The 26,667-nt window shown below is 35.0% G+C and overlaps 1 protein-coding gene across 4 annotated transcripts in view; it reads left to right on the forward strand.

Annotated features, from left to right (window-relative positions):
- Positions 1 to 26,667, forward strand: part of PDGFC (platelet derived growth factor C) — a 212,326-nt gene that overhangs the window by 136,445 nt on the left and 49,214 nt on the right. For all 4 annotated transcript variants that reach the window (XM_032248586.1, XM_032248585.1, XM_032248587.1 and 1 more), the window contains one exon: positions 23,869 to 24,049. In XM_032248586.1, coding sequence (XP_032104477.1) covers positions 23,869 to 24,049 — 181 coding nt within the window. The remainder of the gene's footprint in view (positions 1 to 23,868; positions 24,050 to 26,667) is intronic.

Genomic DNA, 26,667 nt, shown 5'->3' on the forward strand with positions numbered 1-26,667 from the left:
TATTGTTATATGAATTTTCAAATAACAATTTCTGAAATTCACCTGATCTTGTTAATTCTTGACCCTTGGGGTACTAGATTCGTTCAGGTTCCAGCTCTTCTTATGGAACAACCTCACTCTTAAAGAAGCCAGTCTTTAAATACACTACCTCTTCAGGCTTTTATAATACAGGCAGAATCTGACTTCAAATTAATTTCTAATTCACTAATTGATGTTTTTCATTCTTACTTGATTTTCCCTCTAAGATTCTTTTGTCAGAATGACAAATAAAAATAATCTTTTACAAAAAAAAAATCATTGTTTTGCTATACAGTTAAGAATGGTTAAATTAACATTTAACAAAGTCCTTAAACTTAAAGATATTTCATTGCATTTGATTCGCATGTGAAGGTACAAAATGGAAGTTAGGACTGCCTTCCCAACTTCATGTAGGTCATACTAACAGCTTCATTTTCAGCAGAATAAATGATATGAATGTTAAATTCTAGTCAGTGTTTACTGTAGGTAAGGCAGCATAACTCTGAGTCTCAGGAGGATGATTCTGTGAAGGCAGAGGCAAGAATTATCATTAACTGAAACTACTGGAAAGAAAAAAGAATAAGGGTTTCAATTGGTATATAGACTATTTCATAGAAATCAAGGAGGAAGTTTTTAGATTAAAATATGTAAAGAAAAATGTTATGAAAAGATCCTTGTTTAAATGTAACATTTTATTAAGTTAAATCAAAGGGAAAACCTTACCTTAATTTTGTGCAATGCTGTAAAGCAGGGTTTATGTAGTTGTGACTTGCCTACTTCACTGAAACTGAACGTTGGTCATGGTGGATGCTCATATATGATGTCCTCTGGCTTAAGAACAATTGGTGAGATCTTTTTGTTTTCACAAATATCCATGCAAAGGTGGACAATGAGGGAGGAGGCCAGAGGTTCCTGCCCCTGTGGAGTAAACTTGTCTTCTGTGAACTCCAGTTCAGAGTACTAGATAGTGTCATACTTCTTTTTATGTATATATAGAAATACGTTCTAGCCTAGAAAAATGTGTATCTTCATTAGTTTTTATCAATAACATGTTTACATTATCAGTACACAGAGGTTTATGTTCTTGTTCCCAGTAATTAAAATCCCACAGGAGACTCTGAGGGGAGGAGATTGGTCTTCATGCATCAAGGTAAAATCCTGAACACATTTTTCAGTATACACAATATTGGGATTACTAGTATGGAAAATGAAGAGATTTGCTCCAGGTACCATGCAGAAACACTGGCTTGTGATGTTTCCATTTTATTTCTATCATTAACTACTAGAAATATGGCCCTGGTTAAATTATTTTCCTATTTTATCATTGTGTGCTTAAAATATAACAGGATTTTAAAAACATAATGGGATTGGATCATTCTTAAAATATAGTGGAATTTGGTTATTGGGTTGAAATAAAGGGGTTGGGTTCCAGATGAAGATTTAAGTCACTTCCAGCACTAAAATATCTATTTCCCAGGATTATCCACAAATACACAGGGACACTAACATTTATGTTTTGCCTTCATCCAAGCAGATAATGTTTATAAAAGTTCTTTTAAAATATTAAAGTTTAAATAACATAATTCAGATTTCTTAAAATGTTGACTTATGTATAAGCCCTTGGATTAAAATTCATTTTTAATATGGCTGAACTAATTGACATTCCCAACAGCATTGAATAGGAGCTCCCTTTTCTCCACAGCATCTATTATTTTTGTACTTTTTAATAATAGCCAGGCTGACTGGTGTGAGATGATTTGCATTATCTCGTGATTTTCATTTGCACTTCTCTGATGATTAGTGATGACATTCATTTTAAATGATAAATGGTTAAACTGCTGATAAACTCCATTCATAATCAGTTTAAGAAAATCAGTTTTCTGGAAGTGCCAATACTATGGCAACCCTCTCTGACCCCATCTCACACCTCATCTAAATGGATAATGTAACATTTTACCTAGTCCCATTTCTTCATATTTTTGAGCTTTGAGAAACTTCTTTTTAAAAAATAAATTTAATATGACAAAAATGTTACCGCCTAAAAATCTATGAAGCTGTTCAGTTGTGGGGTTTTTTTTGTTTTTTGTTTTTTGCCATTTTTAAACTCTTAACTATGTGACTCAAGACCATGTATAATTGCTCATTGCAGTAGAACCAAATATTCTTTTGATTCAACATCCTACTGACAGTTATGAAGTAGTAAATGACTCTCTATTACCCATAATGCATTTTGAAACTTAAGTGCAGGAAGACTGTTTTTCACCCAAAGCAGTTATTCCTCTTAGCTGTTTCAAGGACTTCGAAAATGTTTGAATAAATATTCAAATCTCAAGTAGGCTTTTCTTTCTGTCTGCCAAGAGACATAGATCGTTTCCCCATATGGCAGCTGATTTAACCCCCTACTCCTTTCTCACCAGAAATCTCACCAGAAACCCCACGTACTAACTTCAAAAACATAGTCTACTTCTTGACCTTTCTATCTGTAGCTCTCTATCTCTGTCTGTCAGTTTGAATAAGCAGGCTAGTTCATGATATCAAAATATTTGTGTAAATGGAACCGGTCATAATTTATTGCTTCTAAAATTATTTCATGGAATTGTGGTAGGCACTGTTTTTGCTGAGGTATTGGGGTTAATCTCTGGAAATGAGGCCTGCACTGTATGTTATCTTAGCATATTTTGAGGGAAAAAAAATCTCAAATTGCAGTTAACCTACTATTTATCTGTATTGAGAACATCCAAAAAAGTGACTGTAATAGTTTGATATCATGCTGCAAATTGTGACACTCCTCTTTAAAGCTTAGCAAGATTAAGATATTTGTTATTTGTCTCAAGGTCTGTAATGTGAGGACTTTCCCAAGAGGGAAAAATGAGGGTCCAAAATTCTATTCCAAGTTTTCTGCATAGTATACAAAGAAACCAAAGAAAGAAAAAGAGAAGATATGAAATGAAAGAGGAAAGTAGTGAGGAAGGAAAGAAGAAAGAAGGGAGGGAAGAAGATGCCTCTCAGTGTCTCAGGCTATTTATACTGCATTCATTTTCTGATGGTCTCAAGTTATCAAGAGCCTGGGTAGAGAAACCAAGCAAATAGTTGCTATGTAATAAACGCCACCATTTGTTGACTCCTGCTATTTGCCAAACCTTGAACTATGCTGCTTATCCACAACTCTAATCTTTTCAGCAGTCCTTCAAGGAGTAGGTATTATTATTCCCTATTTTACAAGGAAGCTTACAGACTGAAAGAGGATATAAAAAATTATCTAAGTTTAAAGAGCAAGTGAATGGTAGAGATGGTATTCACACCTTTGCTCTAAGGTATACTATTATATATGAATAAAATTATCACTTTCTCTATTTGCTGTTATATTATTTGCTATATAAAACAAAAAAATTACTGTCTTTCCTGTTCATCATAAAACTAAATAAAAATAATACCTTGTTAAAAAGTATAAATTATTAAGTAATATGTTAGTCATATGAACACTTTACCCCTATTTGATGATTTTGGCAATAAAGTATATGGTTTACAGCCTATAACTCCATCCCAAAACAGTTTGCAAACAGGAATTTATGGTCGTCAAATTTTTTAAGATTGGTGCAAAGTTAAAGTTTAATTATTCTTCCTGTTTTATTGTGTGGCAGTTAGATTACATAAACATTCACTCGCCCATAGTCACAGATTGAATATTTGCTTATTGAATATCCACTAAGTATAAAGTAGAAGCATTAATATAGTCTCTGCCTCAGCAAACATTAACTAGCCAGAGACAGTTATGCTTGTGAAACAATAAAGAAACAAAATCCTATAAAACGCTGTGTTGTGAAGAATAAAACATATTTGCAAAAGGTAGAAGTCTGAACAGAAATGCACAGTCTTATGGAGGCCATCAGCAGGCTGGCTGCCAAGAAACTTCAAAAGTTGATTTTTGCCTTCACGAATACACCACTTGAATGTAGCCTTTTGCTGGAATGATTCAAAATCTGATTTGAACACTACATTAAACAGTGATCAGTTTCTCAATGTAGGTCCATATGAACCAAATTCTCAAAATACCAACCTGTAAACCAGAATTAAATGGATTACGTTTAAATGAAAAATGTAAGTCATCTCTCAGGGGATAACCAGTCAGAGGATTGGTTGCAGGACCGCCCACATACACCCAAATCCACATATACTGCAGTCCAGCAGCAGGACCTGCAGAAGAGCATATAGGAAAGGTCGGCCCTCTGAATACGTGGGTTTTGCATTCCTGAAGGACTGTATTTTCTATACAAGTTTGATTGAAAAAACTTCCACATAATAGTGGACCCACTCATTTCGAACCCCTGTTGTTCAGGGGTCAACTGTATACTACTAAAAATCCTGATGAGTTAAGGAAAATAATAGCGGTTGATGGTTTCGTGTGTGGCATATGTGGCTTATATATCACCTCTGTTTTAAGAAAGTGGCATGATAAATTAAGGCCTGTTTTTAAGGAAGAGAAGCCTTGAAGTGGTGTGGAGAAATGGTGTATGGAGGGAGAAATAAGAGTATTGACTGTAGACGCTTTATGGGAGACAACTGGAATAATTTTTAATATTAAGTCAATGAGGACCAGTGATAATAGGATTTCCATATTAAGAGAGAAAATAGAAAAAAAATTAAAAAGACAAAACTACTGGAAGTAACAATTTATACGATGGGGTGTGTTTAATAAATAAACTATGGAATTAAAACACAGCAAGTTGCATAACCTGTGTAAACTGGTGTACCACATGTATATAGCAAATGAAAATGCTCACTATGGGGTGAACATATGAAAAGATGAAGGATGATTGACATTATAATAAAGTTTGAAAACTTATGTCTTATTTATTACTCGAAATAAAGTTTAGTGTCCTTGTTTTTAAAAAGCCACTTGCATTTTTTTTTCTTTTTTTGTAAGACAGGGTCTGCCAGGCATGTTGGCTCACACCTGAAATCCTAGCACTTTCGGAGGCTGAGGTGGGTGGATCACCTGAGGTCAGGAGTTCGAGACCAGCCTGACCAACATGGTGAAACCCCATCTCTACTAAAAATACAAAAATTAGTTGAGCATGTTGGCATACACCTGTGGTCCTAGCTGTTTGGGAGGCTGATGCAAGACAATCATTCAAACTCAGAAAATGGAGGTTGCAGTGAGCTGAGATCATGCCACTGTACTCCAGCCTGGGCAACAGAGCAGGAACCTGTCCTCACCCTAAAAAAAAAAAAAAAAAAAAAAAGACTAGATCTCATTATGTTGTTTAGGCCGGCCTCAAACTCTTAGGCTCAAGGGATCCTCCTGCCTCAGCCTCCCAACTAGCTGGAAATACCAGCAGGTACCACTGAACCCAGCTAAATTTTTAGAAAATTAGTTATATTTGTATTTCATGTGAATAGCCACAATTAGAGACAAAAATGAAAAAATGTTCCCGAGTATAAATATTGGTTATATAGAGATATTTCAACAGCACATGTATAATTATGACTAATTGGTTGCCTACTCTATGTGCATATTTGTATATAAATATGTTTGTTACTATACTATGTATGTGTGAATTGACTTCTCTCTCCGTCACTCAACAGTCATATAGTCCTCTCTGTGTTTAGAGGAAATACCATGCTAAATATTGGGGCTACAAAGATTATTAGATGGGTCCCTGGCCTCTAGAAAGCATTGAATAGTAGAGGGATAGGTATACAAAAAATATAATTATCAATAGTCATGGGTGTGGTGGGGACCATGCTGCAAAGACATGGCAATCTCTGTTTGTGGGACTCACAGAAAGCCCCTCTGAGGAATAATATGTAGCTGAAATCTGTAGAAGACGTGAAAGTGTGCCAAGTGAAGTGGAGATGATTATATTATTGGTAGTAAATAACTTCATTGATCATGTTTCTCAATGTTGAGCATGGAATCTTTTGTTTTAAAGAATTGCATGCTCAATATTTTCAAAGCTACCAATAAACAGCTTTGAAGTATATCCAATGAAATGTACCACCGTATGTGCTTGGAACCCATTAGTCATAACTTGGAGATATAAAGTACGTTCTTGACCTATGACAGGACTATTATTGCTGGAGTTGCTGTACCAAAAAATGTGATCATATTTGCCATCTGGTGAAATATACTGTCTCGCCCAGGTTGAGGTTCACAAATGACTAAAGCCCTAAGTAGCCCACAATTACTCAGTTGCCCAAAGACCTACATGTAGAATGGAAAGTTGTGTTTCATCAGATCTCAGAACTGAAGTTTGTGGTGGGGACAGGGAATGGATGCACATTGCTTTATCTTTTATTTTCCTTTGTAGTTTGAGGTATCTAAGTTCTCATATCAACCAAATGAAATGCTTTAATTCTTGTGATGTAGTGTCATACAGTTGATAAGGTCTGGGGGTGTGAAGTGTCTCTGCTTATTTTGTTTTTGTTTATGTTTTTGTTTTAATGCAGTTTCTGTCTCTGAGGAGCTTTTAAGCTTATTTTTAGAATTGTATTTGCTGTATATTTTAAAACACTTGAATGTGTACTTTTCATATTTTAATTATAGTTAAATAAAAATATAAACAGCTTAGTAATTGAAATCGGAGTAAGTAAATTGCTACAAATGGCCAATTATTGGACTTTAGTTTTGCATATATGTGTAACAATTAACACAGGGTTTCAGAAACATTTTTGAAGAAATGGGCCCTAATTTCTATTTGGTTCTAGTAAATTACTGAAATAATACTAGTGGGAAGGTTCTCATACAAGTAGTTTGAGACTCTTGTACCTAATTTTTATTTCTGTTGTCTATAAGATTAATAAAATTGAGAAGTGTTGCATGATTGATTCTTGGTGTTTGCAGAGAGTGATATTGAGGCTCAGTGGAATAAATGGGTAGATAAAAATTCTGAATATGTGAATATCACTCATGAGACAATAATAGCTTTTGTTTAAGAGCTATCCTACCTCTTCTGTCAAGGAGAGAGAAATCAAAGAAAAAACATCTGGAACAAAAGAGGAAATGAAGTGAGTGATACATTTGAGACCGATAAAATCTGCTGAATTTTCTGGTGACACAGGAGCCTATCAAGATATTAAAGCACTTCTAAGGAGTAATTTTAACAGGATAAGGAAATAAATAGAGAGCAAGAGGAAAATTCTGAAGTGAGAAAACGAAAATAAAATAAACCTAGGGCCAAAAAATCCCTGCCTAGGGGCATTACCCAGGAAGGTAGATTTAGCCAAGTAGGCACGCAGCCTAGAATTTCTTACTTCCCTTTTTATGCTACAAAATATGAAGTAATAGCCTTAGCAGGACGTATTACAGTGATGAAATCACCTAACAATCTGAAATACTTCCCTTTATATGAAGATACTTGTTTTGTTTCGCTTCTTGAGAAATGGCAGTCTGTTGTTGTTTTTCTTAAATCCCTTGTTCAGCAATCCATTTCTGTGAAAAATATAATCCTGTGTATTCCATAAATTCCTTGGCATTGGAAATAAGGGTGATGATTCTAGTAGAGCATAAGAGTTAGAATGTTGTTTTTCTACTTTTAACACATGATATGAATAAGATGACTTCTTTTTCTGATTTCTCAAATACCAAATTTCTCATAATAGAGGTTAAATTATTTTTCTTTTGTTCAATATATGAAGTCTCAGAAAATATTATTAATGTCTATACTTCACTAATTTTCCATTAAATAGTTTATTTTAGTCTCCAAGAATCCCATTCTCTAGTGAAGATTGATTATCTTATGATTGCTTAGTACTTTATTTTTTAAAAATGTGTATACCTACTTTAGCTAATTCTGCCTGAGTCTGCATTTTTTGCATATTTTTATGTTGTTTACAGTATTCCAAGAGATTAATTTTATAGATTGGTCATGAGTATTCTTAAAGTAGATGCAGGCTTACTTAGGAGGTAATATGTAAATGAAAGTGATGTAAGCCGAATTTTACCTGTTCTATCTGTACTTAAATATACCATAAATGCACACACATTATATTGCCAGAATGTAATTATGTATACACACATATGCGTAATTTTATATATATATGTATACATATATATACGCACACATATGTTTTTATAATGATCACTGAAGAAAAGTTAGAAAAAGCAAAAAAGCATTCAAAATTCCTGTTAGCTGTTTGAGACTTTCTTGTAACTTAAATTAGAAAACATAGGTAAATTTCTGTCCTAGAAAATCTAGAAAACTAACGGAGTTTTTATTAGATAATAAAAACTTCTTCCACTTATTAAGTACAGTCTTGATATTGGATCTCATCTGCCATTACTTCTTGAAACTATTCTGATTGCACTATATTTGATAAGTAAAGGACATTATTCATATCAGAAGAGTGAGATGGGGCATATGTCAGATGTATCCAAAAGTGTGCTTTTGTATTCTAAACGGTGATCTTTTAAAATGTGATTTGCGCTGCACAATGTATAAGAAAAAGAATTTTGTCCTGTTAGAAGGAACTTGTGGTTTACAGTAGTCAGAGATCTCCAGAACCAGAGTGCTCCTTCACCCAACAGCACTTTGGAAATGTTTTGTGATAGTGACAGAGTGAGGAAGAGGCATTATATTTTATAACATTTCCGGTGGAAATGGTTTCATTTGCCTCATGGGACGAGAACTTCTCCTGATCTTTGGGCCTGCAGGCTCGGAGGAGAGGCCTTGCAAAGTACAGGACTCCACTGTGTCGCGCATTTGCTTTGCCTCTCAACACTCCCATACATATAGGTGTGTTCTCTTACTTCCTAATAGATCTTTAAGGACCTCATCGTATACTGGCGTTTGTAAAGTTGGTTCCCCTGGATTAGATATTGCCTGTAGAAAATTGGTGTTTTTGGTGATAACACTGCTGTATTGACCTTGGAAAATAATACAGTCTTCTGGCAAATGTAGTAATTGTGTGTGTGTGTGTGTGTGTGTGTGTGTGTGTGTACATATATATGTGGGTATTACATAAGCATGTGTCTCAGCTGCATATTTTTGACATAAGAGCACACATCAAAGTAAATATGACTTTGTTCTTAAACCAGAAAAAAAAAACTATGATTTAAAAAAATGTTATTCTAGACCATTTGAATTTAGTTGTTTATTTTGCTGAAGAGGAAGGAACCTGAAGCCTAAGCCATTTTATATTGAACGCTTACTTCCTTAGAATCATCAGTCAGCAGTCAGAATTGAAATGCTCTACTCGTTTGTCAAAGCTGTTCTTATTAAAGGCAAATTTTGAATAATGAATTATGTTGATGAACTGAATTTTTTTAAACTTCAGAGGATATTTTTTCAGATGCATTTGTAGGAAACCATTTCATTATGGAATAGATATTCACTAGCATAAATACTTAAAATACTTTAACAATGCTTATATTTGGGAACTGTACCTGAAATTCTCTAAAATCCTAAAAGGAACAATATTTTTATTTCACTTTGGTATATTCTAAAACAAACTCATTTTTTTTTCCTTTTTCACAGACATCACCAAGAGATAAATATCTAAATGGAGAATTAAAATGGCTTATGTTGCTGGTCAGCTATTAAAATATTTTCTTTTAAAATCAGGCTTGAAGTCATGATATTGCTTTGATAAGCCCTCAATAAATCCTTTTCAAATTTTATTATTATGCTACTTAAATGTTTCTCTCAGCTTTATATAAGTCTGTATCTAAAGTCCATCATCCTTTGCAAATGCAGCGATAATACAGTGTAAATAAAAGTTGAAAGAACCTAACCTATAGTAAGTCCTTTAAAGATGCCTTGATGAATGGTAAAATGATAAAAATTTGACTCATATTTACCTTCAATAGAAAATAATTTCCTTTACAGTCATCAAAAATTGCAGTGGCATGGTGGCTCACACCTGTTACCCCAGCACTGTGGGAGGCTGAGGTGGGTGGATCACCTGAGGTCAGGAGTTCAAGACCAATCTGGCCAACATGGTGAAACCCCATCTCTACTAAAAGTACAAAAATTAGTGAGGCAAAGTGGCAGGTGCCTGTCATCTTAGCTACTCAGGGGATTGAGTCAGGAGAATCGCCTGAATCCAGGAGTAGGAGTTTGCAGTGAGCTGAGATTGCACCAGTGCACTCCAGCCAGGGCAACAAGAGTGAAACTCTGTCTCAAAGTAAAAAAAAAAAAATCCAACTCAAAGCTGGATACCATGGCTCATGACTGTAATCCCAGCCTTTGGGAGGCCCCAACAGGAGGATTGGTTGAGCCCAGTCTTTGAACAGCAGCCTGGGCAACAAAGATCCCTTATCTAAAAGAATTTGAAAAATTAGCCAAGTTTTATAGTGTGTACCTATAGTTTCAGCTACTTGGGAGGCTGAGTCAGGAGGATCCCTTGGACCTAGGAGTAAAGGTTGCAATGAGCTATGATGGTGCCACTGCACTCCAGCCTAAGTGACAGAGTGAGACTATGTCTTCAAGAAAAGAAAAAAAAAAAAGGAAAGAAAATTACATAATGATACTAACATAGTCACAACTTTTTGTAGAATCCTTGAATAGCTATTCAGCTATTCAAAGAAAATAATTTGATTGATAGGAAAACTGTGTACCAAAGAAGCGGCCTATAGAGTGTCTTCTGATACATAGTAATCTATGAGTTTCTTATACCTAGAACACTCTTGCTATTGGGTAGATGAGAGAATATATTTATGGACCTTCTGATTGATTGATTCATTGAGACAGGGTGTTTCTCTGTCAGAAAGGCTATAGTGCAGTGGTGAGATCATGGCTCACTGTAGCCTCAACCTCATAGGCTCAAGTGATCCTCCTACCTCAGCCTCCCCAATAGCTGGGACTACAGGCAGGCATCACTAGCCTGGCTAATTTTTTTGTATTTTTTGGTAGAGATGTGGTTTCACCATGTTTCCCAGGCTGGTCTTGAACTCCTGAGCTTAAGCAGTCTGCCCACCTTGGCTTTCCAAAGTGCTGGGATTATAGACATGAGCTACCACACCTGGCCTTAAATTGTTATGCCCTTTAAGTAAGCCTTAATGTAGATACTCTCATCTCTATATTCCTAGATACCTTAAACTCAGCAGTTGGAATGCATTTGAGGAGGACCTACCCTTTTCCTCCACCGTGTTCAAAGTAGAAGGGGAAATGGCAAGATGATATCCATGAGATAAAAATTTTACTTAAATCTAAATATGTTAATTTTATTTCTTAAATTTAGTTTCTCAAATTTCTTTCAATAATGCCATGATTCAGTTGTTGGTACATGTAATAAGGTATTTTGTCTATCTTGTCTGTGAACTGTTACTTAATTGTGACTACTTAAATGGTGACTGTATATATGCTCTATTGACAGCCACATACTACAAGCGATCACACCCAGCAAACCTGAACATTAATGAGGTTTTTACAAAACTAATTACAAGAAAGTCTCTTATAGAGAGTACAGAAAGCGATCCATAGAATAAAAAGAACCATGAATAGTGTTCTTTGTCATGGAAGCCATCTCTCAGTTGACAAGTAATATTAGATGCCCAAATCTTGGCGTGATTTCAGTAGTAGTAGAACAGGATGAGGGATGCATGTCTACACCTAGGTGGTAGCTGACTGAAGACAGGTAATCACATATTTCAGGAACTGATCAATCGTAGGAAGAAATGCTGAGCAGGCAGGGGAGCCCTTTGTACATGAGTGCATTTAATCCTATGGTTACAAAATGTAGAAACAAAAATTAAGTACTCAGTATTTTAACTAGTTATTGATGAATCTGTCTTCTACTACAATGAAGGAAGCAAAACATGTGTGTGTGTGTGTATATATATATGTAAGGAATATATGTATGTGTTCATATATATAATGAAGGAAGTGAAACATATATATACACACATATATATGTATATGTTTACATTGTTCTGGATGGGTTAAATTCAAGACAGTTACTCCCACAGGTAAGAAGGGCAAAAGGGCTGGTTTTTGAGCCTCTTTATTTGAAATTAGTGATCTTTGCTCGCATTGTAGTGTAATAGGTTACTAAAACTTATTCCTACTGTCTAACAAAGACTTTCTGCCCTTTGATCAACATCTCCTTTCCTCATCTGTTCCAGCTCCCTTTAGCTTCTGGTAACCACCTTTCTAATGTCCGTTTCTATGAGAGCAACTTTTTTAGATTCCACATATGAGTGAGATCATTTAGTATTTGCCTTTCTGTGGCTGGCTTATTTCACCTTGCATAATGTCCTGTTCCGTTCATGTTGTCATGAATGAAAAATTTTTTCTCTCTGAAGACTGTATAGAATTCCAGTGTTTATATATACTATACTTTCTTTATCCATTTATTTGTCGATGGACACTTAAGTTCCTTTAATATCTTGGCTACTGTGAATACTACTGACATGAACATGAAAGTGTAGATATCTCTTCAACATATTGATTGCATTGGATATATACTAAGTAGTGGTATTGCTGGGTCATATGGTAGTTCTATTTTTAGTTTTTTGAGGAGTCTTCACAGTATTTTCCACAATGGCTGTACTAGTTTACATTCCCACCAACAGTGTTCACAGCATCACATTGTACCCCATAAATTCACACTACTGCATTTTTAAATTAAATTAATTTTTTAAAAAGTAGTGATCTGTTCAACTTATTATTTGGGGAGCTCTGTGGTCTGCTCTGCCACAGAGGTGAAGTCTTCCATAGGTTGCATATATTGTTGCAAAAATAGCAGTAATAAGAATAGAACAAAACCAAACTATCACTTATCAAGCAACTTATTGTTAGACACTATGCTAAACACTTTATATACATTCTCCCTCTCTTTAACCGTCACAGCAACCTTGAGAGTTAATGAATATTATCCCCATTTCACAGATAAGGGTCTGGATAGTGTAAATTAGAATTTTCACAAGTGGATAATGAAATGTCACATTTTATTTTATTATTTTATTTTTAATTTTTAAACTTAGAGATGTGGTCTTGCTATGTTGTTCATGTGGGTCTTCAACTCCTGGCCCCAAGCTGTCCTCCCACCTTCGTCTCCCGAAGTGCTAGGATTATAGGCATGAGCCACCCTGTGCCTGGCCAATAGCCACATTTGAGGTTGGATGATTGTTATTTCCTGTTTAGCTAGAGACAGTATCCTGTAATGGTTAAGAATATGGGCTCTGAAGCTTAGAGGAAGGTTTTTGCTCAGGTTCTGTTACTCTTGCCTATGTAAATTTTCCCTTGTTACATAATCTTTGCGTATACCTAAAGTGGGTATAACAGTAGCCAGATGGGGTTGTGTTTGAAGATTGGATGAGTTGATATTTATGAAGTATCAGGTTCATAATATGCATTATATATTTTTATGCTTATCATATATGAATATTTTAGAGGCCTTATTGTGATTTTGATGAAAATAAATTTACGCCCTTGGTAATATTGTATGTGCTTCCTCATATAGTATTCACACTTAAATTTATTACTATACACTTTTAAATTTTCACTGTGAAAGACATTTTTATCCCTGTGCAGGTTTTGTTTTCCTCTGTCATAAAGAAAAGTTATTTATATTTGTATATTGATACTAAATTGAGTCACTTTACTGAATTCTCTTATTAGTTCCAGATAGATTATAAAAGCTAGAAGCTTTGGAATCATATTTGACCCTGTCATTCTCTCATACTCCACAGTAAGTTCTGTGAAATCTACCTTAAAAATATATACACATTGGCGGCCAGGCACAGTGGCTCAAGCCTATAATCCCAGCACTTTGGGAGGCTAAGGCAAGGAGATCAGTTGAGGACAGGAGTTCGAGACCAGCCTGGCCAACATAGAGAAAACACATCTCTCCTAAAAATACAAAAAATTAGCAGGGCCATGGTGGTGCACACCTGTACTCCCAGCTTCTCTGGAGGCTGAGGAACAAGAATCACTTGAAGCCGGGAGGCAGAGGTCTCAATCAGCAAAGATCACACCACTGTACTCCAGCCTGGGCAACAGAGAAAGACCCTGTCTCAATAAGATAAAATAAAATAAATATATATACAGAGTGGTGGTTCACACCTGTAATCCCAGCATGTTAGGCAGCTGAGGCGGGCATATCACTTGAGCTCGGGAGTTTGAAACTAGCCGGGGCAATGTAGTGAGACCCTTATCTCTACAAAAAGTTGACAAAAGGAGACTGGGAACAGTGGCTCATCCCTGTAATCCTAGCACTTTGAGAGGCCAAAGCAGGCAGATCACAAGGTCAGGAGATCAAGACCATCCTGGGTAACACGGTGAAACCCCATCTCTACTAAAAACACAAAAAATTAGCCAGGTATAGTGGCATGTGCCTGTAGTCCCAGCTACTCAGGAGGCTGAGGCAAGAGAATTGCTTGAACCTGGGAGCCAGAAGTTGCAGTGAGCTGAGATCATACCACTGCACTCCAGAACAAGACTCCGTCTCAAAAATAAAGAGAAAAAGAAAAAAATTATTCAGGTGTGATGCCTTGCACCTGCTCACACCTGTAGTCCTAGCTGCTTGGGAGGCCGAGGTGGGAAGAATTGCTTAAGCCCAGGAGCTGTAACTGCTGCACTGCACTGCAGCCTGTATGACAGAGTGAGACTCTGTTTCAAAAAGCTTGCATACTCACACTCTCTCTCAGACATTCACACACACACACACACACGCACCCCGTACAACATTCTTTGGGATGTCTCAGCTTTCATCCTATGTATACTCCAAGCCATCTTGTCCTACTCCTGAGTTATTGCCACACTATTCTAACCTCTGTTCTTACCCAACCACAATCTGTTCTCATGGGAATCTATTAACTAAGGATTATTTGTCTCCTCTGTATCTACTACAACTTGTTATCTTATTCTGTTGCTAAATCAGCTAGAGGCTTTTCCCAAAATATTGGAAACTAATGGTGAGAGTGGCCAATCCTATCTTTGTTCTAACTTTAATGAGAATGACCTTTAATTTTATCTAATAGAATGCCTATAGTTTCTGTTACATAATGTTTTACCGCAATTTGAAATTTTATGCTATTCACAGTTTACTCAGTTTTTATCTAAATTGTTGATTTTGTTGTTTGAGGGTTTATGAGTATGATGATATAGTTTTTCTCCTCTTAGTATTCTGAAGGATCATTCTTAGTTCATCTTCATGAACTCATTCATTCAAGGTTTATCATGAAATTGCAGCAATTCAATTACTCCTTCAGGTTCCACTTCTAATTCTAGTCTTCTTGCTGTTTCCACCACCTGTGCAGTTACTTCCTCCACCAAAGTCTTGAACCTCTCAGATTTATTCATGAAGATTGGAACCCGTTTCTTCCAAACTCCTGTTAATGTTGATATGTTGACCTCCTCCCATGAATCATGAATGTTCTTAATGACATCAAGTATGGTGAATCCTTTCCAGAAAATTTTCAATTTACTCTGCCCAGATTCACCAGAGGAATTAGTACCCATGACAACTATTACCTTATGAAATATGTTTCTTACATAATAAGACAAAAGCCAGAATTACTCCTTGGCCCATGGACTTCAGAATAGATGTTGAGTTAGCAGGCGTGAAAACACAAATGTCCTTGTGCGTATATTTTCATCAAAGCCTGTTGGTGACCAGGTGCATTGTCGATGAACAATAATATTTTGAAAAAATCTTTTTTTCTGAGCAGTATTAAGTTTAATTTATTTAGTAAACCATGCTGTAAACAGATGTGCCATCATCCAGGCTATGCTGTTCCATTGATACAACATAGATAGTGTAGACTTAGCATAATTCTTAAGGGCCCTAGAATTTTTGGAATGATAAATGAGCATTAACTTCAAAATAAAGTTACCAGATGCATTAGCCCCTAACTAGGGAGTCAGCCTGTCCTTTGACGCTTTGAAGCCAGGCATTGACTTTTCTTATCTAGCTATCTAAGTACTACATGCCATCTTCTTCCAGTAGAAGGCTGTTTCATCCACACACAATCTTTTTTTTTAGCATATCCGCTTTTGTCAATTATCTTAGCTAGATCTTCTGGATAACCTGCTGCAGCTTCTCCATCGGCACTCGCTGCTTCACCTTGTACTTTTGTGTCATAAAAATGGCTTATTTCATTCAACCTCATGAAGCAACCTCTGCTAGCTTCCAATTTTTCTCCTGTAGCTTCCTTCCTAACCCTTCTCAACCTTCATAAAATTGAAGAGCGTTAGGACCTTGCTCTGGACTAGGCTTTGGCTTAGGAATGTTGTAGCTGGTCTGATTTTCTGTCCAGCCCACTCAGACTTTCTCCAGCTCAGCAATGGAGCTGTTTTGGCTTCTTATCATTAGTGTCCTCACTGGAGTAGGGCTCATCATTTTCTTCAAGAACTTTTCCTTTGCAGCCACAACTTGTCTAACTCATGCAAGAGGCCTGGTTTTCAGCCTGTCTTGACTTTCAACATGCCTTCCTAACTAAGCATCATTATCGCTAGCTTTTTATTTAAAGTGAGAGACAGCAGCTCTTTCACTTGAATTCCTAGGGGTCACTTTTGGGTTATTAATTGGCCTTATTCCAATACTCTTGTATCTCAAGAAATAAGGAGGTTCAAGGAAAGGGAGACGGAAGGGGAGCAGCCAGTCTCTGGAGCAGTCAGAACACATATTTATTAAGTTCACCATCTTATATGAATGCAGTCTGTGGCACCCCAAAACAACTAGTAACATCAAGGATCATTGATTGCAGATCACCTAACAGATATAATAATAATGAAAAAGTCTGAAATATTGTGAGAATTACCAAAATGTGACGCAGAGACACAAAGTGAGCACATGCTGTCAGAAAAACATGGCTCCAATAGACTTGCTTTTGACACAGGCTTGCTGTAAACTTTCAATTTGTAAAAAATGCAGTTATCTGTGAAGCGCAAGAAAACAAGTTATGCCTGTATATCTTTTAATTAAATCATATATGATTAAAGGTTGCTTGAGAATTTTTGCATTTTCTTTTATTTCAGCATGAAATTAGTCTTAATTTTTAAGATCTAGTCACGCTGTTTCAAAGAACTTTGATACAAGATTTAGCCTAGCTTTTTAAAATTTAATTTAATTGTTTATATAAAATTGGAATGAGATATTCTTTTAGAGTTAAGGAGAACTCTCTTAGGAAACCCCATGTTATTGCATCTTTTTTCTTAAGAGAGAGCAAGAGAGATAGGATCTTTCCATGTTGCCCAAGCTAGTCTTGCACTCTTGACCTCCCAAGCAATCCTTGACAGTCCTTTTCATTTCTTCTAGAGTTATTCGTTTCTTAACTCTTTCTGCTTTTTCAGTGAATATTGATCATTTAAATTTTCTTAGTCATCCATTTTGTCTAATTTTTAGGTTTGATTAGCATAAAGTTACATAAAACATACTTGTACTTTTAAAATATATTCTTATCTGTGATTGTATCTTCTTCCTCATTGCTAACTTTGTAAATTCTTGACTCATTCTCCCTCTAACCCCTTGTTGAGAATCAGCTTTTTGTTTTAATTCTGAATTTTAACTTTAATTTTGATTATATCTCTTACAGCTTTTGCCATTAGTAACTTTCACCTGATATTTTCTTTCAATTTGCTTAATTTTTCTAGCTTTGTAAGTTGACCTCATGGTTTATATGTTTGTAGCTTTTTTTTTTTTAGTAATAACGTAATTTTAAATGTTCAGTTTCTCACCACGTAACATTTGTAAGCATTTCTCACAGGTAGAACTCTTCATGGTTTCATGAGAATTACCCCGTTCATATGTTGTGACTCCTGCGAAGCATGTCTGTGGGTTTTACTTACACATTTCCATGTAGGTTTAAAACTTTTCATAAACAATTTAGAGCATCTGTTAATAACTTTTACCAAATTAATTAAAATAAATATCTATAAAATTTATATGCCCAAATTACCAAGTTGACTACTCATTTTTATCTATATGGTCCTAAATATTTCTCCAGCCATTGAACAAGGACATTTGGCCAATCTGAATAGAAATACAGAAATTCTCTGCAGTTTGGCCTTAAAATAAAGCAGATATAATTATATAGGCATATTTTAAATATATTAAGCACTATGGCTTAGCACTTAAAAGCATGGGCTCTGAAGGTTTGACTCCAGAAAGTGAAGCCTTAGCTTTGTAGTTAGTTGCTGGTGTGACCTTGGCCAAGTTACTTAGCTTTTCTATATTTTGCAATTAATAGACTGGATGGAGGAAAAGTGTTAATTTTTATGATTGTTGTGAGGATTAAATGAGTTAATGTATAAAATGTACCTACAAAAAGCAGTGTCTGCCACATAGAAATCACTTAACAAATGTAATTATTATTTTTAATATTATTTTCGTTGTGAGTTAAAGCATAGATAATTTACTGTCGAACTGAGAATCTAAAACTTCTATTTTTGTGTCTGAGTTGCATTCTGCTAAATTAAAGCATAAGCCAATACCCACTGTAGAATAATTGCTATCTTCTTAATTTTATTACCTTTCTCAACAAGCTCAGACTCCAGTTGACATTTGGAGGGCTGGGCCTTTTTAAAATCCACATTCATTTGTTGGCAGGGTTTCACACTACCGACAGGTTTGATAATTCATGGGGTAGGTTTAATTGACAGAGTTTCAGTTAGCATTAACTAGAAACAGCCTGTTTTGCAGGCTTGGTTTATTTTTGCTGAAAGAAGCTGAGTGTCTGACAATTACATTTACCAATGAATTCATTTCTTTGGTATACTCCTTAAAATTCTTAGGAGTAAGAAAGACGTCCTCAAGTCCTCACAGTTTTTTAATTCCCACATGAGAATGAAAATTTTGTCTACAACACCAGACTTGTTTGTTAAACATAAAAGGATATAAATCCTCCACGGGTCCCCAGGGGTATGTTAGAGAAAGGGAGTGATCATTATAAACCACTTAGCCCTGTGTGCTCTGTATCATGTTGCCATGAGAAAGTGATGTTTGATTGGCTCATAAAATAGGTTTAGCAAATCCTTTAAATACTGACGTGGGCAATTGTGCATGTTGGAAATTAATACCTGAGAGTGTATTATAAGGATTACCATGTCTCCAGAACAGTCACCTGGGCATGTATAGATTTCTGAATTTAAGGATGACTGTGTTTTGTGATTTCACTTTTATGTGTCAATATTGCTTAGTTTTATCATCTCCCTTTTATTTGGCTATGGCCTAGAGATACGTTTTTAATCATTGTTTTCTCTCTTCATTCTCTCCTTGATGTTTGAGGTATGTTAACATATACTAGCCAAGCAACCTTTGCTGTGAATCCTGTTTTCTGCAAATGGTGTTGTGTCAGAAAATAAGAAAAATATCAGGTTATTAAAGCAGATGACTTGATTTAGTGGATTATTCTTTTTCTGTTCTCACTTTTACATTCTCAAACAAGTTGTAAGGAAATATGGAATCAGGTGGCAATGGGGTGTGTGTGTGTGTGTGTGTAAATAATGATTTCATTAATAAGTTTAAATTCCACAGACATCTTAATAGTTGTTGTGTATGACCATAAAAATTAATGGTAGAATAATTGCTTGAATTTTAGAATTACATCTTTTTGTATGACATGAATTCTGAGAAAATCTTGAAATGTCTAATTTACTGTGAAACAATTAGAAACATATAAAGGACATAGTAGTTTATTAGTTGTTCATTTCATTTAACTTTCATAGAATACAAAACTATATAGATTTTTCAAAGCACTGTGATAAATGTATGCACTAGACTTCCATGGACATGTAAGAATTAGTTGCAAGCTGTCTAGCTGCAAATCCAGAAATGTTCATAAGGATTATTTTCTAAATGGTATAAAATTCAGTTGGAAATCTTCATGAAATAAATAATAATATGCTCATCACCCTTCTCCTGTTTACAGGACAGTTGATTTTGTATCGACATAAATCAGATAAGGCAAAAGTTAAGATATTTTTGTTTCTCAATAAAGTGTTAACATTTTAATCTACATATATCTGTGTCATTAAAACCTTTTTAAAAATAAGTTGGAAGAAGTTACAGATCATATAAACATATAATGTACTTTATTTTTAAACAGAAATAAAAAGAATTGTATATAGTAAAATAGCTATGTGAGTTGTTAATTTTAGACTTCCTGAAGAGGATATTCTTTTCTCCTTAGGATGCTTTTATATTAGAAAGATTAAAATGGTTATTTTGAAAAATAGTCTCAGGAAAATTTTTGACACAATGTGTTCTGTCGAAGCACTTTATTGAAATTACTTCATCCTGGCCAAATCCAGTGGTATTTTTTTTTCAGTGGATTTTTAGTTTTTGTCTCTTTGATCTTTCTTTTGCACTTGGCCCTATTGACCACTCCTGCTTCGGGTGAAATTCTCTCTTGTCTCTTACCTTAACCTCTGCACCGTCCCTCACAGTGGCTTCCCTCTTATTTCCCTGACTGCTTCTCAGGATGCTTTTGTTAAACGAACTTTTCTTTTGACCCACACTTGGAAATGTTCTTGTTTCCTCGAATTCTCAAACATGTGGTGATTATGTGTCCATGTTACTCACCTCTATGAAACCTCCAGGGGCTCTGCCTCTTAAATGCAAGGGTGGCAAACTCAGATGCCAAAAGGGCAAATACAAGCAAATGAAGATATCTGGATTTGTTTTAATCATAGCAAGTAGACAGGGACTTTTAAAATTAGGAAGAACACTCCTTATCTAAAGCTTTTTTCATTTAGCTCCAGCCTCTGTTGCTGTGAAGGCCAAGTATTCACTCCTTCACTCACCAAACACTGACAAAGGGTTTACTATGTGCCAGGCATGTAGGTGTTCAGGATAAGACAGTAAAGTGAACAAAGATACCTCCTTTGCTGGAGCTGACATGAATTCCGGAGGTGAGCCCTTGTGGAGTCACACAAAGCTAATGATATTTATTATGACCAGATCTTTGATTTTTTAAAGCCAAACATCCAGGTTTTCTATGAGATTCCATTTTTTTAAATATTGACACAACTTTTAAAGAGACATCGAGCCCATTAGAACTGTGCCTACATGTTTTCAACACTGGCCTACAAAATAACAACCTAATGTCTTTTTTTTATTATTAGACTTTAAGTTCTGGGGTACATGTGCAGAACGTGCAGGATTGCTACATAGGTATACACATGCCATGGTGGTTTGCTGCATCCATCCCCCTTCATCTACATTAGGTATCATCTTACCATGCAATGCCAAGACCTTCTCACCTGGATCTATTTGTCCACCTTGATCTCCATGTAATTTTTTGTTCCTCAGCCTCAATTCACAATTGACCATGCTTAGCCCTTTCTTCTATTACATCTTATGTATTGTACATCTTGCTAGAATGCATTTTCATCCCCCATCCCTTTTCATCCCTTGTCAATCAGTACTCATTGAAAACCTAAACGTCAAGTCTTTTGTAAGCTGGACTTCATCTCACTGTGTAAAATTACTCTCTGTCTTCTACTATTCCACAGTATTTCTTACATACTCTAATTACAGCACTTAACCAATGTGTTTTATGGACCCAGAACCCAAAAAAGCTATCGTTTTATGTTTGTATCCTGAGAAGCTAGCACAGCAGTTTGCACCAAATTAGTGCTTCATATATCCCTGTCGAATGAGTGGTGGTAACCTGCTTACCTCCCAAGCACAGAACAAACAGATCCTCAACGAATAGAAGCTTTGCTTCACGTATAGACAACCCTGATACAAAAATTCACATTTGATAAAAAATGATAGTTATCAACATTTCCGCCAGATAGATCTGAAATATCTACTTAGGTCTGCTTTACCCAACATCCCCAAAACACACACACACACACACACACACACACACACACACACACACACTGCCACACACTGCCCAGGCCTTCCATTACCCAACGTCCCCAAACACACACACACACACCACCACCCCACCCACACACACACACACTGCCCAGCCTTTTCATATCCCACACACACGTAGACCAAAACTCCTGGAATAGTTATATTGCCTGGCTTATGCATATGTAATTTATAACTCTGAACTTCTCATATGATATAGGAAAATCATATCTCCTCTTTGTCTTTTTGTTTTCTTATTTACTGCTTTTAAACTTCCAAGTTATTTTAAAAGGTAGGTGTGCAAAGGTAGGAGGGGTTCAGGACAGAGATGGGGACAAACTTTCTTGAGTGGCAACTCTGTGCAAATGGTGTTTCTGGTGCTACAGGAGTGCAGCCCCATTTTTCCTTTCTTAAAATGTCTCCGAGTTAGGTGGCATTATTCCCAGTTTGTCCTTGAGGAAAATGAAGCTGAAACAGTTTAAGTTACATGCCGTAAGAGAGTTTTGGATGCTTCAGATTTATAATTGTTTCATTATACACTTTGTCTTTTTTCAGCAACTTTTTTCTTTCATATATTTAATACTACATAAAATGTAGTATTTTTGATAGTCTGGTATCTACTGAATTTAAAATTAAAAAAAAATCTATCAGTGGTTTACAACCATGTCAGACTCTCTTTTAACAAAAGTTTTTCAGTTTTCTGTTTAGTATTCTGAAATGTAATTCATAGAAGCAGTTATCTATTTATATGTGAAGTTGTTTTAAAAATAAATATATGGCCTGCATGTTATATAAATCTATAATAACAGAAAGTAATTTATATTAAAATAATGTGTTTCAATATATAAATGAACAGTAACAATTACCCTAAAAAAAATAAAGGGAAGATGTTAGCGTCTTTTAAGTAGACTCCTTGTGAATGTGACAGCTATAAATGTAGACTAATAGGAATATGTTTGTTTTAGTTGGGATGAAAATAGTTCCTGTTAGTCACGTGTTTTTCCAAGTGAGTAACTCTTGGTAAAGTTCTAAACAAAATACAGAAAATTCCCTTAATTTACTCTGTAGTTGACTTTCTTGAAAATGTACTATAAACTGAAACAGTCCAAAACATATATGCGTTTATACCTGAGATGATGTAAGGTTCCAGACTTAGATGATCCATAGTAGAAATTGCGTCTGTATAAAATGTCCAGTGAAATATTTGAAAGGCATAGAAGACGTGGGGCAAGTACTCATTTTCAGAACTTTCCAGTGTTGGCATATGTGGACCTTGCCTGCTAAGTTTCTGTCATCCCCTTCTCACCCCCAATCACTGAGACAACCTAAAATGTTTCTGCAGATTTCTGAAACACTCTGTCAAGGGGCAATACTGGTCTCAGTGAGCACCACTAATCCAGACCTTCCCAACCAGAAGTTGACATGTGTTTAAAACACTCATTTATTCCTCTGTTTAAGATACTGCGTGTAGTGAAATATAAAATAAAAATATGTAAGTACTGGTTTGTTTCTTCAAGGATTAACAGCCTAAGAAGATGGATCACTTATACACATATATGGTTAGTTAGAAATATGTGTTTACCAAAGAGAGAAAGATGACAGTGAGCTGAGCACACCCAGGAAAGTCACACGAGGGAACAACAGTACCAAGTGTGGTACGAAGTGGCTCTAGGAAAGCTTGCATCACAGATGAGGAGAGCCACGGCCCCTGGCCAGGATGAAGGAGTTACTCTCAACAAGTAGAGGGTGGTCATCATAGGAATTGAGTGGAGTAACACTGTCATGTCCAAATGGAAATTATGTTCAGTAATTCATGAATTGAATGCCAGATATGGTTGCTCCTTACAAAATGCTATTTAGTGAAATTTGGAATTTGTAAACAGAAAAAGTAAGGACTCCAAATAGACTCATATTTCTTCAACTGGATGCTCATTTTCAGTTGTCTCTTCTTTAGAATAGTTAATTATATGTTCCCAGTTAAATTTTGGATTAACTCCTTGGTGTTGTCCATGGAGTCATAGCATCCACAGACATGAAAACTGGTCATTGCCAGAATAACAGATTGTGAAATGATGTCTCTTTCTCTTTGTCTTTTTGCAGGTATGATTTTGTAGAAGTTGAGGAACCCAGTGATGGAACTATATTAGGGCGCTGGTGTGGTTCTGGTACTGTACCAGGAAAACAGATTTCTAAAGGAAATCAAATTAAGATAAGATTTGTATCTGATGAATATTTTCCTTCTGAACCAGGGTTCTGCATTCACTACAACATTGTCACGCAAGTAAGTGCCAATTTGAGATCCCCTTGTTTAATTGGATCAGCTCTTTATTTTTATTTTACTCTTCTGACACATGAGAATCGGAAAAAAAATCAGAAAACAAACCTAGCTTGGTTATCTTTTTTATGTAAGTATTAAATATGTTCATCGCAATCAAATGTTGTCACTGCAGATTAGTAACAGTATGAAAAACCTTATACTGTAATGAAATAAGATTTGTTTTACATTTATAAGATTGTAGCATATCTCTTACTCTTCAGCTCAGTCACTGGAATTTTCATTGTTGATATGAAATTACAATGGCATTTTCCTCTTAAGAAAAACAGGAAAATTTATGTTATTACTCTCTTATTATTTGGGGATCTCTATCAAAATTTGGACTGTATAATTCCTTTCTGAATTAATTTCTAGTTTGAGTCATATTAAATAATAAAATATACTTTTCTAGCCTTTTGGGTTACCCTTTCTTATATGATAGTGTTTTACATTTTACCAAATGTTACTCATGCTTTAAAGATGTAAATTTTCAAGGTTACACTGTACTCTGGTGTTATTTGCAAATTCATATATAGAATTTTGTAATTAATACATTGCAAATATAGAAAGCCAGCACTACTTGTTACTAATATCATTTTAACTAAACTCATGTTTATATTGCCTTAAAAGTCATTTTCTTATGTGATCTTTTACATTTTTCCCCCATTAATGTGGCATCATTTCTTTCTGTACCCACCAAATGTGTTTGTAGATATAGGCATAACATTTTTCTTTTTATCTTTTTTTGGAGAAAACCAAACTTAAATATTAATTCTTTTCAAATTGATATATTAGCAGAACTAATGATCTCTATTGGTCTACTTAATCATAATATTTATCTGCTTTAATAATATTAGTTGTCCTTTGTACCCCAAAAATGAATTTTTAAAATTCTCACTGGAATTTAAGAAATCTATTTTGGTTCATTATAGTTGTGTATTATATCTTAATTGTAATTTCTGTATTTTGTATTTCAGGTGTGTTATAGTGCAACAAAAATATTGAAAATATTTTGCTATTTTTATCACAGTCTGCTTATTAGTAATTCAGAAGTTCTTATACAAATAGGATGATGTAATCTAGCATACCTGTTAAATATAATCAATAATATTACAATTTAAAAAGCTATTAAAAGTTAATATCTTAAATGATTTTGACAGAAGATTTAGTAAATTAGCAGACACACTGAGAACATACCATAGTTTTGGGAGGCATGAATTACAATGTATACTTTTATTGGGTATAAAAACTCAGTACATGCTGGCTGGGCACAGTGGCTCATGCCTGTAATTGCAGCACTTTGGGAGATCACAAGATCAGGAGTTCAAGACCAGCCTGACCAACATGGTGAAACCCCGTCTCTACTAAAAATACAAAGATTAGGCAAGAGTGATGGCATGCACTTGTAATCTCAGCTACTCAGAAGGCTGATGCAGGGGGTTTGCTTGAACCTGGGAGGCAGAGGTTGCAGTGAGCTGAGGTTCAACACCGCACTCCAACCTGGGCCACAGAGCAAGACTCCGTCTCAAAAAATTAAAAAAAGAAACTCTGTACATACCAAGCCAGCAATTCACTAGGCAATTAGAAAATATGAAATCAATACATACCATTTTATATTACATTCATATTGCACTGTTAAGCAGAAGTTTCCCTTTTAAATTATTGAAGAATCTATGAAATATTATTTAGGCAACTGATTAAATGAAGAAAATTTAAGTATTAGTTAAGGGCATAGCTAAAAAGAAACAATAAAATGTGAACTGAAGTTCGAAAATGATAATTTATTCATTTAGTATTAGTAGAATCATTTATCCTGTATGATTAAAGTTAAAGGATAAATATCTGAAGTATGTTACAAATGTTATAAATTGTGAATTTTGATCAGTTTTCTTATGTAGGTTATTTAAGATATCCTGAACTCTATTCCATTCTGAAATCCTTTTTGCCAGTATAAATTCTGTACCATTTTCTTTACTTTCCAAACTTTTAAAAGTTTAATATAATACTTTAATATATTTAAATTTAAATTTAATAAAATGTAACAATTCTACCTATAAATGAAAACTGTTAATGGCAGACAAAGATGTACATTTTTTATTAATATAGGTAATAGTTTGATACTGATTATTTGCTTGATTAGAGCCACTAAGAATCTGTTTAATATACTTTCACAGTATCTTCTTTCACAGAACTTAGTGAGTTTAATACTTTTTGGTCTAGGGTGGCCTTGAGGGCCAATGGTACACTTTCACAAAGTGAAATATTTCTCAAATTTGTAAATATGGAATATATTAAATTTTAGTAAAAACCATACTAGCAGGTCTTTATTAGGTCAAAGGTTTTATTCATCCCAATTATGCAGTAAAAATAAACTTTAAGTTAAGGATATTATTTGTATTTTAAATGAACCTCTCCCCATATCATATTAATTTAAATGTGCATAAATAGCAATCTACTGTCCTCCTATAGAATAAAAGATGAAAGCTAAAATGTATGTGTATCACCACTGAAGTTTTTTTTATTTTATTTTATGACCACATGGATTATCTGATTGTGTAACCCAAGGAGTAGTACAGATTAAATCA

Source organism: Sapajus apella, unplaced genomic scaffold (assembly GCF_009761245.1).
Source record: "Sapajus apella isolate SASKATOON/1434 unplaced genomic scaffold, GSC_monkey_1.0 scaffold67, whole genome shotgun sequence".
NCBI lineage: Eukaryota > Metazoa > Chordata > Mammalia > Primates > Cebidae > Sapajus > Sapajus apella.